The following is a 17,470-nucleotide window of genomic DNA, read 5'->3' as shown; positions in this document are numbered from 1 at the left end:
ATGTTTACACCAGCCGAATTAGAGGCCTTCTCCCTTAAGATGACCCACTTTTTCCTGTTTCTTAACCAATTCTTAATTTGTTGGCATGTATTACCTTGGATTCCTGTGACATTTAAATTGAATTAACCTTTTATGACTGAATATATTAAATACTTTCTGGAAATGTTCATGTTGTAACGAAAGTGTTCTTTCCGGACCCTATGCGGACTACACCATCCAGGGTTGAGTGAGAATACATGAGGGAAAAAAGACATGCAGGAAGCGGGGATGAAAACAGGGGGGCGTGTCCATGAAGTGCTGGTGGTCGGGGGAGGTGTGGCCGAGGCTAACGATCCAAAACAGAGTCCAATGCGAAATCCAGGACGAAAGCAAAAGGTCCAAAGCCGGGCGGTCCATCCAAGACTGACAGTTAAAAACGGGAACCGGGTTGGAACCGGCAGGGGGAACAGGAACAGGAATAGAAACAGAAACTTAAAACCATAACGGAGCCAGGCGAATCCAGGTCCCGGGCTCGTATGATTCGGAAACCAATGCAGAGCCCTGAACTGAGTGGGCGTCTGGCTTTTAAGGGGGGCTGGAAGGAGGCTGGAACAAGGGGCAGGTGCACAAAATCAGGTCCGAAGTGAAAGAGCCGGAGCGCCCTTAAGGGGGAGGGACTACAATAATGACACATGTGTCTGTGAATAACATCCCTCATTTCTGTAAGTATGATTGGGAAAATACCATCAGGTCCCAGTAATGTATTAGTTTTAACATGCATTAGCCCCAACAGAACCTCATTACCTGTTAGGCTAAAAATACCAATGTTCTATAACAGTGGTTCTCAAACTGTGGTACGCGTATCGGCAGTGGTACGTGGAGTGCCGCCAGGTGGTACACCAAATGACACTGGAACTGTGCCGTGTGCGCTGAAAAATTGGGACGGGTTTTCATATTTTGTATTTTGTATTTTAAACGTGTCGAATACGCAGCCTACGTACTACGATACAGTGAGCGCTAATACTTCAGTGGACACAAGAGATACTCTGTAATTCTATACCACTCTATAGGAATGCATGCTACGGATGCAAGTGACCAATTGTATTTTAAAAAAGCTACTGTATCTCCAGCAAATAGGGAGGAAGGAGAATGTGCGTGATTTTGGAACAATGCCAACGTTGTAAACACAGGAATGCATAGAAATACGTGCTACGAACGCTGGTAATCTTGTGAGCACAGGAAAGCGTGATAGATAACAGAAAAATATTTTAGAACTGTTCTAAGTTAATTTGAGAAAAATACACCGAGCGTCTCTGTGTTTCACTCTCATGCGCATGAAATAAAAACTTTAAATAAATACGGAAATAAAAACGGAAACGCAGAAAAATGCAAGCTTGCGGATTGCTAAAGCAGGTAAGCCACACTATTTTTGAAGAACCGTATTTACCGTTAGCAAAAGAGCTGACACGTATTATGTGTGGAAAAAAAGCTGCTAAACAGCTCGACCTGCTGCCCCCCTCCCCCTGAAAGACACAGTCACTCATAGAATTATTAAAATGAAGGATTATATCAAAAGTACACTGATAGAGCGCGTTAAGATGAGCAGATTTTTTTCTATGCAATTAGATGAGTCTGTAGTCGATTTGGCCAATTTGCTCGTTTACGTTAGATACGAGTTTTAGGGTACGTCCCATGAGGACTTTCTGTTCTGTAAACTGCTATGAACAGGAACTACAGGAGAGCACATATTTCAGCTTCTGAATGAATTTATCGAAGAGAATGGCATCGACTGGATAAAATGTGTCGGAGTTTGTACAGACGGTGCTAGAGCAATGACAAGCCGACATAGCGGTGTAGTTGCACGAATTAGAGAGGTTGCTCCAGAAATTAATGGACGCATTGCAACATCCACTGCGAGACCTTTGCCGTCAAGAAAATGCCTGCCGATTTAAAATCTTAGACTCTGTTGTGAATTGTATCAAGGCTTGAAAAATTAATTCACATCTGCTTTGCTCGACTAAACAGGCTCACCCCTCTCACTGAAATGGTGCTTTTTTATTAGTTGTTGTTACTGTTTTTTTTCTGTAAAACACTTTGAGAAGCCACCTTTAAAGGCGCTATATCAAATAAAGTTTATTATTATAATATTTATTATATGTATGTGTGAGTGTGTGTGCACGCGCGCTCATGTTGGTCATAGTTGTAGTTGCACGAAGGTGTAGTTGCACGAATTAGAGAGGTTGCTCCAGAAATTAATGGACGCATTGCAACATCCACTGCGAGACCTTTGCCGTCAAGAAAATGCCTGCCGATTTAAAATCTTAGACTCTGTTGTGAATTGTATCAAGGCTTGAAAAATTAATTCACATCTGCTTTGCTCGACTAAACAGGCTCACCCCTCTCACTGAAATGGTGCTTTTTTATTAGTTGTTGTTACTGTTTTTTTTCTGTAAAACACTTTGAGAAGCCACCTTTAAAGGCGCTATATCAAATAAAGTTTATTATTATAATATTTATTATATGTATGTGTGAGTGTGTGTGCACGCGCGCTCATGTTGGTCATTGAGAATTTCTGGGGTTCCTGAGATGATGACTTGTAGGTGGTACTTGGATGCTTTGGTTGGATTAGGTTTGGTACTTGGTCCAAAAAGTTTGAGAACCACTGTTCTATAACATTGAGCTTTTGGAGTAAAAACCTCTGTAAAATAATGTTATTTCTCCTGATGTGACTTTCAGTATCATTCTCCTGACATTTTAATATCTTTTGTTCAAATATGGAATGTTATCTGTGTAATTTCTAACCAAAAAGTAAGATTATTAAAAACATTAGAGACAGGTTATTTGAGCAACGGACTTCTCTGGATGTTATCATCTGGTAAGGTCTTTTAGGGTCACAGTACTCCTTTTCTTGATCTGCTCTGTTAGCATTTGTTGGATTTTGCTATCCACTTTTGAAGTAAATTCCCAGCATCAGTTCTAAAAAAGCTGTTGCCTGTTTTTGCTACTCTAGATGATAAAGGCAACTTCCCCTCTTGGTGATCCCAGAGTCACCTATAATCTGGAGGAGGGTCAGGTCCCAGAAACCAACATGCCTGTGAGATTCTACATCAAGCCCAACCGACAGGAAGGATCGGCCTCCATTCTCGTGGCAGAGCCTCTGGACTATGAGACCACAAGGTTCTTCACATTGCGAGTCAGGGTGCAGAATGTAGCTGCTGTTCCACTGGCCTCCTTCACCACTGTCTATGTCAATGTCACAGGTAAGACCCAAGAAAGCAGCACCACCTTCCTGCTGCCTCTCATTTGTTGCTGTTTGAAAAGAATTTGCTTCTGTTCAAACAGAATTAAAACAGCGACTTGGAGAAACTGGGATAGGAACAATTGAGAAGACACAACACTTGAAAAATTAATTTTGGTAGAAATGGATATATAATTAAAAGAAAAAAAACAACAACTATTGGAGCTCACCAGATTTACTGTAATCAGTGCCATATACAGTAGTTAACACTACAGTGATGTAGTCATTCCCCTTTTGGCTGGTGATACTAAGTTTTCCTCATTCATCTCCTTTTAAATCTCTGAACCCAATAAACATGGCAGTTAGTTTTCTTAGGTTTACCTTGTTTTATGCTAATGATCATTGCTGTTATTTTTTATGTTTCAACCACACTATGAGGACATTTGGAAAGTTATAATTAATAGTAATGTATTCATCTGATGTTTCTGTGTTCTGTATCTCCTTCCCTGTAGATGTCAATGACAATGTCCCTTTCTTCATGTCTTCAACCTATGAGGCAACGGTACAGGAGGGATCTGAAATTGGGACATCTATAGCCCAGGTCTCAGCCACAGACCTGGACTCAGGGCTTCATGGCATGGTAAAAACCTGAGAGTTTAGACCTGTAGCTTTTCTACAAAAAAGTGTAACATTGCCCTTTCCTATCTTATTGAAAGCTAAGAACAGTCAGATGATTGCCCAGGCCCAAATCTTTATGGATTAACCTGTGGTACAGAGGTAACTTGGAGCCTTTCACATTACTAACGATTTTATTTGAATTCATTTCATTCCCTGCATATTTTCAACTCTGTAACAAATGAAAACAGTCAATCATAACTTAATAGTGGAATCTGTCCAAAGTGATATAGTTTAAATTATTTTGTTTTGTGTAAATCACCAAGCAAATGTGCTTTCATCTTTCACCTCCACGTTTGTCAGGCTGTTGCACACAACCTCTTACCTCCCTTCGTATAATATCAACAGTAGTTGTCAGTCTTAATGAATTTCAGCTTTTTTTCATATCCAGCAAAAAATTCATAAACAGACCTCATAAGTAGGTGAGGGCTGTAAAATGCAAGTAAAGGCAGTCACAAAAAATGTTGTGGCCATTAGGTTTCTTTAGTATGTTTAGAGCAAAGCTTGGAACAGTTTTTTTGTGTTTTATTTCATAAGCAATAAGGTGGCCCTGCTAAAAGACACTGTTCCCTTTCACAGGTTCTGATTTCAGGGTTTGAATTTAAAATAAATGGGCTTTAGTTAAAAATAAATGCTACTACTTTTCTAATGTCTGTTTTTGGTTCATACTATCTATGGAAGCCTGCAAGACCACAGAAATGTCAAATATACTATTCAAGTTTTAGAACTTTGAAATTGTTCATACTCAGTACTTCAAATACTGGAGAACTAAGTGTTCCTCAGATATTTTGGTATAAGAACTCCAAAGCTCAAAGAAATGAAAATGGGCGTTATTGACGGTTTTTCACTCTTAAAATCAAAATCGTTTTCAGGACTATGCATTTGAAGTTCTTAGAGGTAAATAACCATGCCTACATTTCTCTACAATGTTATTCTCTAGATAAACTATATCATCCTAAAGGATCACAGTGGGGATTCCCAGGTGTTCAGCATTAACTCTCAGACTGGGGTGATATATACCCGGGCCTCATTTGACAGGGAGCAGAAAGGCTCATACCTGATTGAAGTCCAGTCACAGGACAGCTCTGAATCTGCTCGGCCAGGACAGCGGGGACAGCCAAACACAGGTGTGTCTCAGAGAGCCTACACAGGAGCAGAGCCTTCCTAATGGCTTCTTCTTGTTTGCACACACTTCAATGTGCTGTTTCTTAACAAACAGTTAGAGAAAGTATAGGCAATCGGTGGTTATTTATTTGACGATCTTGAAAGTTTACAGTGAATGTATTAAAATTTATAATACTTTTGCTGTGCTGCATGCACATAAAATTGGGTGACCTGGTCAAACACCTGTGTAGAGGGAAGTACGCACTGCAGAGCAATAAATGTATGTATACTTGACAATGGCATTATGAGGCACATGCAACCCAATCCCCATTTGTGTCCGTGATGTCTAGCATTTTATCCTCTAGTTGATATAGATTATATTACCTGATTGGCACAACCCATGAGAAATATAATTATCTTACTACATTTGTTTGACTAGGGTAACTAACTTTGTAAGACCCTGTATTTTTATATTTATGTATATCTTAATCCTAAAGTTAGTATAAAGTTTAAGTTTTTACAGAGCAATCTAAACACAGGAAACCCTGGAGGCCTTTATTCTGTGATTTTCCCATTAGTCTGTTCATGCTGGTGGATTAGAAGATCTCTGCTATATCATTATTGATGTAAATTATCTTAAACTATTATTAAATGCCTTTCATCTTTTAAAATGGTGGTACACACATACAGTATATGAAACACAGGACTTTGATTATGCACAAGGTTTATCTAATCTACAAATAATGTAAACAATGTAAAATTAAGTCAGATTATGCATCTTTTATTCTTTTAGGTCATTGGTCTCAATCTTATATAGTCATAGAGTTTGATAAGATCTCTATTTTTTATTGGACGAACCCACTTGTTTTGTGTTTAAATTATAAGAATTTTATTTAAAAAAAGGTTAGTCTGTAGGCAGCATGGTTAGTCTGTGGTTAGCATTGTTCCCTTGTAGTGCTTTTGCTCTGGGGTAAATGCCACGCCTGGGGTGATGTCTGCATGGAGTTTGTATGTTCTCCCTGTGATTGCGTGAGTTACAGTATCGCTGGGTGCTCAGATTTCCTCCCAAAGTCCAAAGACATACTGGTAGGTTAAATGGCTTCTGGGAAAACTGGCCCTGGTGTAAGTGTGCATGTGTCTGTGTTTGTATGTACCCTGCTAGTACTGGTGTCCTGTCTAGTGTTTATTCCACCTTGTACCCGTTGCATACTGTGATAGGCTCTAGTTCCCCCACGACCCTTATTGGATGAAGTGGTTACAATATGGATACTAAGTTAGTGATTCGTATTTTGAGAAACCCTCTGCAGAGGCGCTGCCGAGCAGATGCTAAAGTGTCATTTTGGTTCTTGTGTTTCAGACACTGCTTATGTGCGGATCTTTGTCATGGATGTCAATGACAATGCTCCTGCCTTCCCTCAGTCAGTGTACGAAGTCAGCGTGGAGGAAGACAAAGATGTTGGCTTCATTGTCTTGACTGTGACAGCCAATGATGAAGATGAAGGTGAGGGAAAAATATTTTTGTTAAAGGACATCATGCTTCAGTTTATTTAACCAAGAGCACTGGATCAGACACTGTTCTCTGAAACTCTATAATTTGCAACTGCAAGCACAGTTCTGCAGTGCAGCACTGGACAAGCCCTTTAGGTGAAGTAATGCATAATGCAGAGTCACCCTTATCTGGTTTCCTTTTACTCATCTTAGACAAATTTCTTCTTCCTTAATTATTAAATTTAGGATATCCTGTCATTTTTCTTTATCTTTTTCTTTTTAAACCTTTCCCCAGTTCTAGTCACCAGTTCTTAATCTATTTAATCTACTTATCAGCAAATCTAAAGCTATCAAGAAGTGAAGAAGCTGTCCACTTCTGTTTTTATATTGCACTCTTACAGAGCCAACAGCAGAACTAAGGTGTCAAAGGCAGAACAAATGCAGTCTCGCCAATTAAACAGTAAACTCACACTGGATGCTCTTGAGGTCATTGTTGCATGACAATAAAGCATGTTGCATGCTCATTGCTGAACATACTACGGCCAGCTTGATTCCAGGTACCCCTGGCAGTGCTGTTTGTACACTCCACTAGGTGGTGCTGGTTACAACTGACTAAAGTTATTGCACACATCTATCCAGCAATGTCTACAATGTGTATATATCAGTACAGTATAATACCTTTACTGGTTAAATGTGTTTACACTCCTATTACGTTTATTTTTTCCACAGTAAACAAGCATATTCTTAAATGTGTATTGGTTCAAATAAGTGAAACATTTTTAATTTACTTTAGTTAAATTCCACATAAAAGCTTTGTTAGCACTATGAAAACACATGACAAAACCCTCTTTCACAGAAACCATTTTATAGTCATATCCAACTGCTGCCTCACAGCTTTTGGGTCTTGGATTCTATTCTTGGGTGGATTGTCTTATGTTCTGCCTGTGTTCCTGTGTTTTTTTCAAAGACTTGTTTAGTTTGATTGGCTGTGCTTCATTTTTTCATTTCAAAAGAAACAAAAGTGGGACCCTTTCCTCATTAATACATACTGTCTGGAGTGGTTCTGCTAACCACAACACTTGTACTAAAGAAGAAATGGTGTCATGTTAAGGAAAACTTGACTTGTATTTTTTTCTTTTTTTAATCAGTTATAGGATTTTATATGCTTGTTGTAAAATGCCAAGTGCAGTCCTTCAATACCCTCACTATTATTGTAAACTATGAGAGCTCAAGAGTTTTTTTTCTGATTAAGAAAAAAGCAGTGACACAGGTAAAAGTATCAAACCTTCTTTGGAACTAACCGTTGATCTTTTTTGTAAGCTATAATGAAATATATTATTGCTGAACATCTCTGCTGTTTCATCAATTTTAGAATCTAGCCATTTGATATGGGGAAAACAGAAAAAATGTGGAGAAAATGTAGTTACATATTTCACTTAGAGGGGGCATTAACCATTTGGAATGGGACACTGATCAGAGTGTAGAGATAACTTGTGCTGATCAAAATAGACTCTGTTCTAAGCTTTTTTTTCAAGACTTCAAGAGAGGAGTAGCTGTAGTGACACTGTATGTAGCAGTGAGGGGTGTACATCTTGGTATGCCCCTTTAAAATCCAGGCCTCATGTAATTCCACATAGGAAGCATATCTACAGTATGTTCTTTAGACATTTGCTGAGTTGACAGCCTAAGTATTTATTACATAGATTACTTTGGAAATAGTATTTTTGAAAATCTGTCAGACTTCAAAATCTCCAGTGGTCTTCCCTGTCAGACACATGTGTCCACCCAAGCGGATGATCTGTATTTGTTTGAGATAATCCATAAAAACATGACAAAATCCTGGTAAGGACCAGCCTGCTGAGCATGCAAGTGTCTGAGTGGATTTTATAGCCAAGCTTCTCTGGGTAGCTCCTTGGCTTAAAATAAGCAGTATTTGTCACATGTCTGTTGTCCTTTGAAGGTAAAATAATAAATATACAAGTTCTGGAGATCAAAAACTGCTCTTTAAGAAATATGCTGTGCCTTGTTTCTTTTTATTTTGCCATGGAGCTCTGCAATAGAATGCAGAGTGTATAATTGTATTAAAACGCATCATACTGCATGATAATTGAAATATGATAATAATAACAAAAAGCCAGGTGGAGCTAATAAAGCTTAACGTCTCATGTACAGCATTTGAGCTGTCTCCAGAAATTGCTTGGTTTTGAAACCCGGTCACTAATGAGAGACAATCTTTTTCCAATTAAGAATTTAAGTATACTCTTTAGATTTTTAATAATTTTAAACTGTGTATTACAACATGTTAATCATTAAACATTAAAAAGTCAGTATATTTTATAAAAGAAAGATTGCTTAGTTGGACAAAAGTACACAAACTTCCACCTTCATCATAAATATTTTAATTATGCATACATATTTTATGCATCAAAGCCTTTAACTTGGTAACTTACATGGGTTCTGGTTTTAACGTGCCTGTTCATTATTAAGCTTATATTCTGTACCTCATAAGTTATAACATTTTATCCTTTTCTAAGAATATGTACTGTAGTAAAACCACTTGCTGTAACTGTAAAAAAATAAAAGTTGTACTGATTTAATACCACTTGATAGTAATATTAATATAGATATTAATATTAATATTAATATAGATTTTAATTTAATTTTAATATTATTAAAATTAATATTAATATAGATATATTAATATAGATATGTCACACCTGAAGAAGGCTCCACGGCCGAAATGTTGTGTTCTCTTTCTTCTTTTTTTCAGCATGGAATAAACCTATTACATATTAATATAGAGTCTTGTAACTAAGCAGCTAAAATATTTTGGAAACATATTTTGGACATTTTGGAAACATTTTGACATTCATTTTTTTTAAGCTTGTATTGTTCTTATAGTGGTTGTGGTTGTGTAACTCTGTGGAAATTATTCTGTACACTGAAGAGATATAGAGCAGACACATTGTATATCGCCTCATACACTTGTTAAAACGTTCCAATTTTGATGCGATACGGAAGATATTATTAATAGTATTAATAATGAATGACCTTGGACAGGCTGTAAGCTCAAAGTATTACCGTGGTCCACTTTCTTTGTAAATGTCTGCATCAGTTTGACTCATTCACCCGTGATTACTTGGAAACTTTTTGCCTGCCCTTTTCAGCTACAGCTTAAGTTTTTAAGCGGTGAGTTGGTGTAATGGGTTAGGTGTGTGCCTTGCATGCTGGAGGTCAGGGGTTTGAACCCAGCTGTTGCCATGAGTTTTCTTTTAACAAATAAACATTTTTTTGAAAAACTAAAATAGCAAATATAAATATATTGACATTTTTGATATTTCTAAATATCACAACATGTTCAAAGCTAAGTGATTTATTAATAACAAGGAATAATTTCAAACTGCTTGTATTTTAAAATTGTATTTTGTTCGGGGTGATTTGACACTCACTGTTTTCACAACCTTCAATTTAAAGAAGAGTGTTACACCCCACTGTTTGTTATGTAAAATAGACACTTCTGGGGGATGGGATAAATTTTCAGTAGCATGCTCTGTTGTCATTGTTGCTCTTTAACATAAGGCAACCAGCATTCAAATTTCCTGTTTTTTCTTAACACTCATTTTTCCGTACTGTAGCTTTAAAACTTGAACAAAGACGTGCCGTACGCATACTGCGCAGTGTTGTACAGTTTTAAAGCCACTACAGTATAGCTTGTGGGAAATACATTTATTTGTACTGCATTAAAGTTTAACTTGTTCAGAGGGCCATACATTACAAACTCCAAGCGTTTCATTTTGTCTATTGCTACAATATCGACAGCAATGTACAGTAGTCAAAAGGAACATGTCAAAATGTTTCCAAAATAACCACAAGTGAACGAGTTGAGGGATTTGATAATAATAGAGAAATCATAACAATGACCCTGTGTTGCTAATCATGCATACTCACCTGAAAGAAGGACACTTAAATCGACACGTGATGGTTTTGTGTTTAAGCATTTCTTAATGGAAATCTTTAAGTTAAACAAGGGAGGGGGAATGGCTATTTCTTGTTGTTGGCTCTGGCATGAATTTGTGTATCTGGATAAATTAAGTGATACTATTGTGATTAAGGATTTCTTCGCGAAATTCTTTAAGTTAAACAAAGGAGAGAAGAAGCATTATTTTTACAATCGACACTCTAAGATTCTGACTGATTTAATTCCCCTCATTTAGCTGAAATGGATAAAGAAATCATGCAGTAGTTATATGTATTGGAAGGTGCTCTGTTTTGTTTACAGACACTCAGACTCAAACCTGTGTTGTACAGTGCTATAGATGTGGGTAGTGTCATCGCCATTAAACAATGTATTAAGTATTTTTTCATGCATTTTTGTACGTTTGTAATACATATATTTTGAGAACAACTGATGCACACTAACTGTACATCAACTTCAATCAACTTTACTGTTCATCAGGGGTTGGTACTAGTTTAGACACTATTGTATTAGGTCGGGCCTCAGTACTGGATGTAACAACATACAGGTATGTATTAGGAAAGGAGACTATTACATACAGAGTTAGATTTCACATACAACATAGGCTACCCTGAAATTTAAAAAAGAAAACACTATCTCTTCTGTGAAGGAGCACGGCACATTATATTATCGTATGGAGTGTGCCAGGATAAGTGGATGTCTTATCTTGCAATTTGGACTGAAAGTCAGAGGCACTATTGTCCATAAGCGTTTGAGCCAAGGTACCAGGCCACATAGAAAATGAACATTATTCCTTTTAATCTTTTAAAGTTTTTCACAGCTAAATTAAATGCTTTAATCATTAACCACCTGCAACCTGCAGTTATTGAGGAAAATAACTTTTGAGGAGTTGTAAAGAAGTCAAAGCAAAAAGAGAAAATTAATATATTGAATATGAAATATCCAAGACAGGAGACTAATTAACCTTTAAACAATTCAAGCAATTCTGGAACTGAGATTACTAATCATGGAAGCCTCATTCACTGGGTTGTGGCACGTGGCTAAGGGATTTCTGGTTTGATTTTGTGTTATGTCATTAGCCCACTATGACTAGGGCTCCTCAGCTGACTGTGTGCTGCTTTTAGTTGGGTAGGTTTTAGCTGATCCCTTTAGCTTTTCGAACATCAGCAATTCCTCAGGTCTGCCATCAGACATGCCACAAGCCACATGCCACTCCTCTCTTTTAGAAGCATACCCTTTACTGTAGAGTGCAGTGCTGTTATAATAGTTTCCTTTACAGGTGTGCAGTACACAGACTCTTATAGTGCTAAAGACACTTTCAAAGTGTTTTTGCAACGAAAGATTTTACTCACTCCTATTAATAGCCTAAAGGAGAGATCACAATATGAAAATTAGATTTAATTTACATCAGAAACAAATGACCAGAGAGAAGCCAATAATCTTTCTTTCTTCTGATGTGAAAACTGGTAATTAATGTTTTTCCCAAGTTTCCATAATTTGCATCTCTCCACTTTCCCCATTATCATCTAAGAAGCAGCCCTTCAGCTTGTCACAAGCATAGCACTGAATACTTTGTCTTTATCATCATCAAACTGTCCATGACAGACCTTAGCCAAAGGATTACTTTTACTTTAATTGCGTTAAAATACTTGCTACTAACATACATAAAGACGTATATTCCCCAAACCAGAATTATGCCTCGTTAACTGGTGAACATGCCATACCACTGTGGTGACCTTAGTAAATAATGCTGTGTGCTCACTTTTGTGTCACTAACATTACTAATTATCAAGCATATGTACTTGGCCTAATAGGATTATTTAGTCTTTTATCCAGTGTAAGGACATTTTGTAATTCTGTATTTACTCAAGAAGTTATTGGCATTTTATTTCATACAGGAAAAACAACAAATGGTAGTATATAAACCTTTACTTCTAATGAGATTTTAAAAGACAAAGCATACATTTTATATTTTTTTCTTTCGCAATGCTGTGCTTGTTTATATAGGGTTTACCGTTAAAGAAGCAGTAGCAATGAATCATATCCCTAGTAGAGTTACATTTATTGCCAAATGATTAATCAGGTGGGAGTTGTTAAAAGGTAACTGAAACTGCAATTAAGAGTAGAGAAATGACTTTGAGCAACTATGAGTTTTCTGAGATGTCATGTAGAGAAACTCATATCATAGCCTTCCTCTGACTTTTGAAGAAAATTGAAAGCCAAATCAAGCAGCTTTCTTAAATGTTTGTTAAAACTGATCCATTTCACATGCTTTGTCTAATCTCTATTTAAGGTGAGAAAATAAATCATTTCCAATGATGTGCAATTGGCCCAACCTGTCTTTCATTCTCAGAAAATGAACTAAATTCAGTTCAGCATGTACTGTTCCAACAAGAGCAAAATCTGTGCCTTTTCCCTGATGGCTGAAGTCCTGTTTCCTGAAAGACAAGCTCTTTTTTTGCTTAGATAAGGCAGTATGAGGTTGCCATATGGTCTGTTTGTTCATTAACTATGCTGCTGCTGGCAAAAGCACTTGAGCTTGGTTTACCGAGTGTCAAACTGCATTGCATTTATTGTTTTGATGGACACACTAAGCACTGACTGAACACATACCACAGTTATAATGGAAAGCTGATAAATTTTACCCAGATGGTATTTGTCTCTTAAAATTGTATTGTATAGACTGTTTTTTTCTTAGTAGTTATTAGTGGATCAAAGTAGCAAAACAATGTTTGGCAATGTTATGAATGTCTTCATCATTTAGAAAATTGTAGTGAAAAATAATGTGAAATCCATAATTTTTAATCAGAAATTGTGGTATAGCAGGTGTCTTTATGTCTTTTCCTAACTGTTACCTTCCACGTCTCTCCCTTCTCCTGCTTGTTCAGTAGTTCTTCACAACAGCTCCATATTAAACACTCCCTAACTTACAACGGTCTTTTATACAGGGGCCAATGCTAAACTTAGGTACCAGATCACTTCAGGCAATTCCAAAGGAACGTTTGATGTGGAGCCTGAAGTTGGGACAATCTTCATAGCACAGCGATTGAACTATGAACAGGACCAGCACTACGAACTGAGACTGGTGGCATCTGATGGAAAATGGGAGAATCAGACACTTGTCATCATCAATGTCATCAACCAGAATGATGAGGCACCCATTTTCAGCCAGAGCGAGTATCACAGCAGCGTAATGGAGGAGCTCACTGAGCTGCCTGTGCTTGTGTTACAGGTCAGGGTGCTACATTCAAGTCAGGGACCTACATGGTTCATTGTTCTCTTTTAAGATGGTATTGGAACTAAAGTCACTTTAAACTCAAACATACCTCTGGTATGAGACAGCAGGGGATTGTGCTGCTGAACTGTTGTTTTGATGTTTATTATAGTATAATGGTATTCTAAAATTATGAATTGCTTTTTAAAGTATTTGAAATATTGTATATATCAGTTGGAACATTTAGAACGCTGTTTTCATCTGGGTGGGCATTCATTTATTTTAGATGTGAAAAAGCACTAGAAAACACATTGGTGGCAACAAGAGGAGAAAGGCATCCCAGTTACAAACCTTTTTTTAAGTTAGCCCCTTATTAACACGTGACAAAAGAAATGCAACAAATGAGAGAAGAATGTAGTCTTTCTGAGTACAGATGGAGATCTGTCATCCAGATATCATAAATTTGAGCAAGGGTCATGCCACAAACTTTCTCTGACCAGGTTTTCCCGAAAGACAGTACACAGTATTGGCTCAGCACTGTGAAGTGTAGATGCAGGAATCTGTTAGCCAAGGGTTTTTCTGCTCTCATTAAAACTCTGACTACTACTGCTTCCTAAGCATCTTCAAGCTTGTGGTAATGTCAATGAGGGAGATGCACCTCTTCCAATCAGGGCTAACCCTTTTGCAATGTCATCGTGGAACTTCTAGTCTCAAAGGATGAATGTCAGAGGAGCTTGTCTGCCTGTCCGTATTCTCCCCCTTGCACTCAGTTGTGCACTGACATAGAAAAAAATAATCAGCAATTCTACATTGAGTGTAATGTATATATTAAAAACTAATTGGTGAGACTGAAGAGTCTCAGCCTGCATATTTTCTCTGCTCATTTCTTTGTTTTTATGCAGCAGATTTCCATAGTGTATGACACTGTTATATAAAGAGATGTATTTACTACTAATTTCAACAACCTTAAATCTTCATTAATCCTGGACTGCCAGTAATAGGAGTCTGTGAAGGTACCCCTTAAAGTCTGTGCTAGGCACACTAAGTCATTTTCATGATTTATTAACAGATGTGATGGTATATTTTAGATTCTAAATTTAAATTAATTTTGAAAATTTCAAATTGCTCTGTTTCAGTCTTTAATCTTCCTGGATTGTGACTTTTAATTGTCAGGGGAAAAAAGACTTCAAAGGCTTGTGCACAAATTCAGTAAAGTATGTTTTGAGTAAACAACCCTTCAACTACAAGAAGCCAAAGTCTGTTTTCTTTGCTTGTTTTCAGTAATATTTAAGTTTAATAGTTGTAGGTTTTATGATGGATGTTTTGAAGGCCCTGAAAAAGTTATATATTGAGGCAGACTGCTTAGCTGACAATGTTAGTCATGACATGGTAGTTCTTATGGATGAAAAACATTAGAAAATTTCTCCTTTGTAGGTATCAGCCACGGATCCAGACCAAGAGGCAGACCAGAGCGCCCTGCGTTACTCTTTGCATGGCCAAGGTGCTGATAGCGAGTTCACCATTGAGGCTCTGACTGGGAAGATTTATGCCCAGAAAAAGCTTGACAGAGAGGGGCGCTCCGTGTGGCAATTCCTAGTCCTGGCCACGGATGAGAATGGGGCAGGTCTCACTGGGTTTGCTGATGTCATTGTGGAAGTGCAAGATGTCAATGACAACTCTCCCGTCTTCTTGTGTGCTATTGACAGCTGTTTTGTGGGCTATGTGCTGGAGAACTCCCCAGCTGATACTTCCATTATGGAAATGACTGCCACTGATTTGGACGACCCCAAGGCCAACAAGAATGCAATTCTAACTTACAGGATAGTGCAGAATGTACGCAATGAGATCAACCTAAACCTTTTTTCCATCAACCCCTTCACTGGAACTATCTATACTGTCCTCAGGTCCCTAGATAGAGAGGTAGAAGACAAATATCTAGTGGTGGTAGAAGCCAGGGATGGAGGAGGCCTAACAGGAACTGGGACAGCCACAATTATAGTGTCAGACATTAATGACCACCCTCCTGTATTCACACAGAGGGTATATATGGCTTCTGTGACGGAAAGCTTGGACATCAACAGTGAAGTGCTTGTGATGTCAGCCACTGATGGAGATGAGGGGGAAAATGCCATGATGACCTTCAGCATTGTTGGTGGAGACGAAGACCGCAAATTCTTCATTGAGACAGATAAGATGAACCGACGGGGGACCATCAGGCTGAAGAAGAAGATTGACTTTGAAAAACCCCATGAGCGGACATTTAACTTGACAGTGAAGGTGGAGGACATGGATTTCTTTAGTTTAGCCTACTGTGTTATCCAGGTGGAGGACTCCAATGACCATGCTCCTGTATTCTTCCCCCAGTTCTATGAGGCAGGGACCTTGTTTGAGGATGTCCCAGTCGGCACAATTGTTGCCCAGGTCACAGCTGTTGATCTAGACTCAGGGCAAAATGGAAGATTCACCTACAGCATTGCACCTGAGTCAGATCCATACGAACAGTTCTTGGTGGACAAGGCTGGTTCGGTGTTAGTAGCTGATTCCTTGGATCGGGAAAAAATTGCCCAGCACCGCCTCCTGCTACATGCCACAGATATGGGAAATCCATCCCTGACCGGCACAGCTATAGTTTTAGTGTCAGTGCAAGACGTTAATGACAATGGACCAGATTTTGAGGTACCGTATCATCCTATAGTATGGGAGAACACAGGTGCACCCCAGGTTGTCCAAATGAATGACTCTTCACTCTTGCTCTATGCCAAAGACAATGATACATCTCCCAATGGTGCACCCTTTTCTTTCCAGCTGTTGATGGAGAGCCCTGGTGTGAGTAGTTTCAACCTTACTGACTTGAAAAATGGCAGTGCTCTGATTACAGCTCTGCGCACTTTTGATAGAGAAGAACAGAAACAATACTGCTTACCTATTTTAATGACTGACAGTGGCAGTCCTCCTATGAGTGCAACCAATACGCTGACAATCACCATCGGCGACAGAAATGATCATCCACATGTGGCAGGGCACATAGAATTTATTATCTACAGCTATGAGGGTAAGTACAGTAAGTGTTTTTACTGATTTTTAGGGAGCTAATAGGTTTTTTTGTCTATTGTTATGCTATTTCTAACAGATAAGGCTTGGAATGTATTTTTTATTTTTTGAGCAACAGGGTAGCAATTAATTTCATTATCAGTTATTATTTGCAATTATTATTATGACATATTTTATTTTTATAAAGTCTAAGTGCTTCAATAGAAGGGGTTTAGTCCCCCACAAAACAGTAAATAGACACATTGGTATACTATTTTATTTATTTTTTAATTGAGGTTTTAAACTATTTTTCAGATGTAAATGTTCCTTATTAAATTTAACATTTAACAAATAGTCACATGAGCCCCAGGATTGATTTGCACTAATATCATAAAAGGACATGGGTGGTATTCAGATTCCTTGCCAAGTAAAAGTAAAACACTTTCTGCTTTTGGACGAATCAAGATATACATATACAGTTCCCACTTTGTTGAATTACAAATAATGTATACATATCTTTGTAGCTTGTGAACCTGAACTTATTTAGGCTTGCAAACCAAAGGGCATAAATAGTTTTGCAGTCAATGTATTTTTTTTCTTTGCAGTTTATTGCTGACATCTAACGTCTTTCAGACTAAAGTGTTCAGTTTGAGCATTCATGTCTTCCATTAACACATACAGTTTAAAAAATAATTATGCTGTACATTTTTTAGAATTCAACGAACTAGGACATCATTGAAAGGAGGTGAATACTTTTGCAAAGCAC

At 37.8% G+C, this 17,470-nt stretch overlaps 1 protein-coding gene across 1 annotated transcript in view; it reads left to right on the top strand.

Moving 5' to 3' along the window:
- LOC148822727 (neural-cadherin) overlaps positions 1-17,470 on the top strand; it is a 179,432-nt gene that overhangs the window by 120,704 nt on the left and 41,258 nt on the right. Inside the window, exons 13-18 of the mRNA XM_088928869.1 lie at positions 2,990-3,239; positions 3,730-3,857; positions 4,833-5,019; positions 6,354-6,497; positions 13,409-13,692; positions 15,109-16,726. Coding sequence (XP_088784995.1) covers positions 2,990-3,239; positions 3,730-3,857; positions 4,833-5,019; positions 6,354-6,497; positions 13,409-13,692; positions 15,109-16,726 — 2,611 coding nt within the window. The remainder of the gene's footprint in view (positions 1-2,989; positions 3,240-3,729; positions 3,858-4,832; positions 5,020-6,353; positions 6,498-13,408; positions 13,693-15,108; positions 16,727-17,470) is intronic.

The sequence above is a fragment of the Atractosteus spatula genome, chromosome 12 (assembly GCF_055471065.1).
Source record: "Atractosteus spatula isolate fAtrSpa1 chromosome 12, fAtrSpa1.hap1, whole genome shotgun sequence".
NCBI classification, from domain to species: domain Eukaryota; kingdom Metazoa; phylum Chordata; class Actinopteri; order Semionotiformes; family Lepisosteidae; genus Atractosteus; species Atractosteus spatula.
The sequence above is the reverse complement of the archived record's forward strand: the minus strand, read 5'-3'. Positions and strand labels throughout refer to the sequence as shown.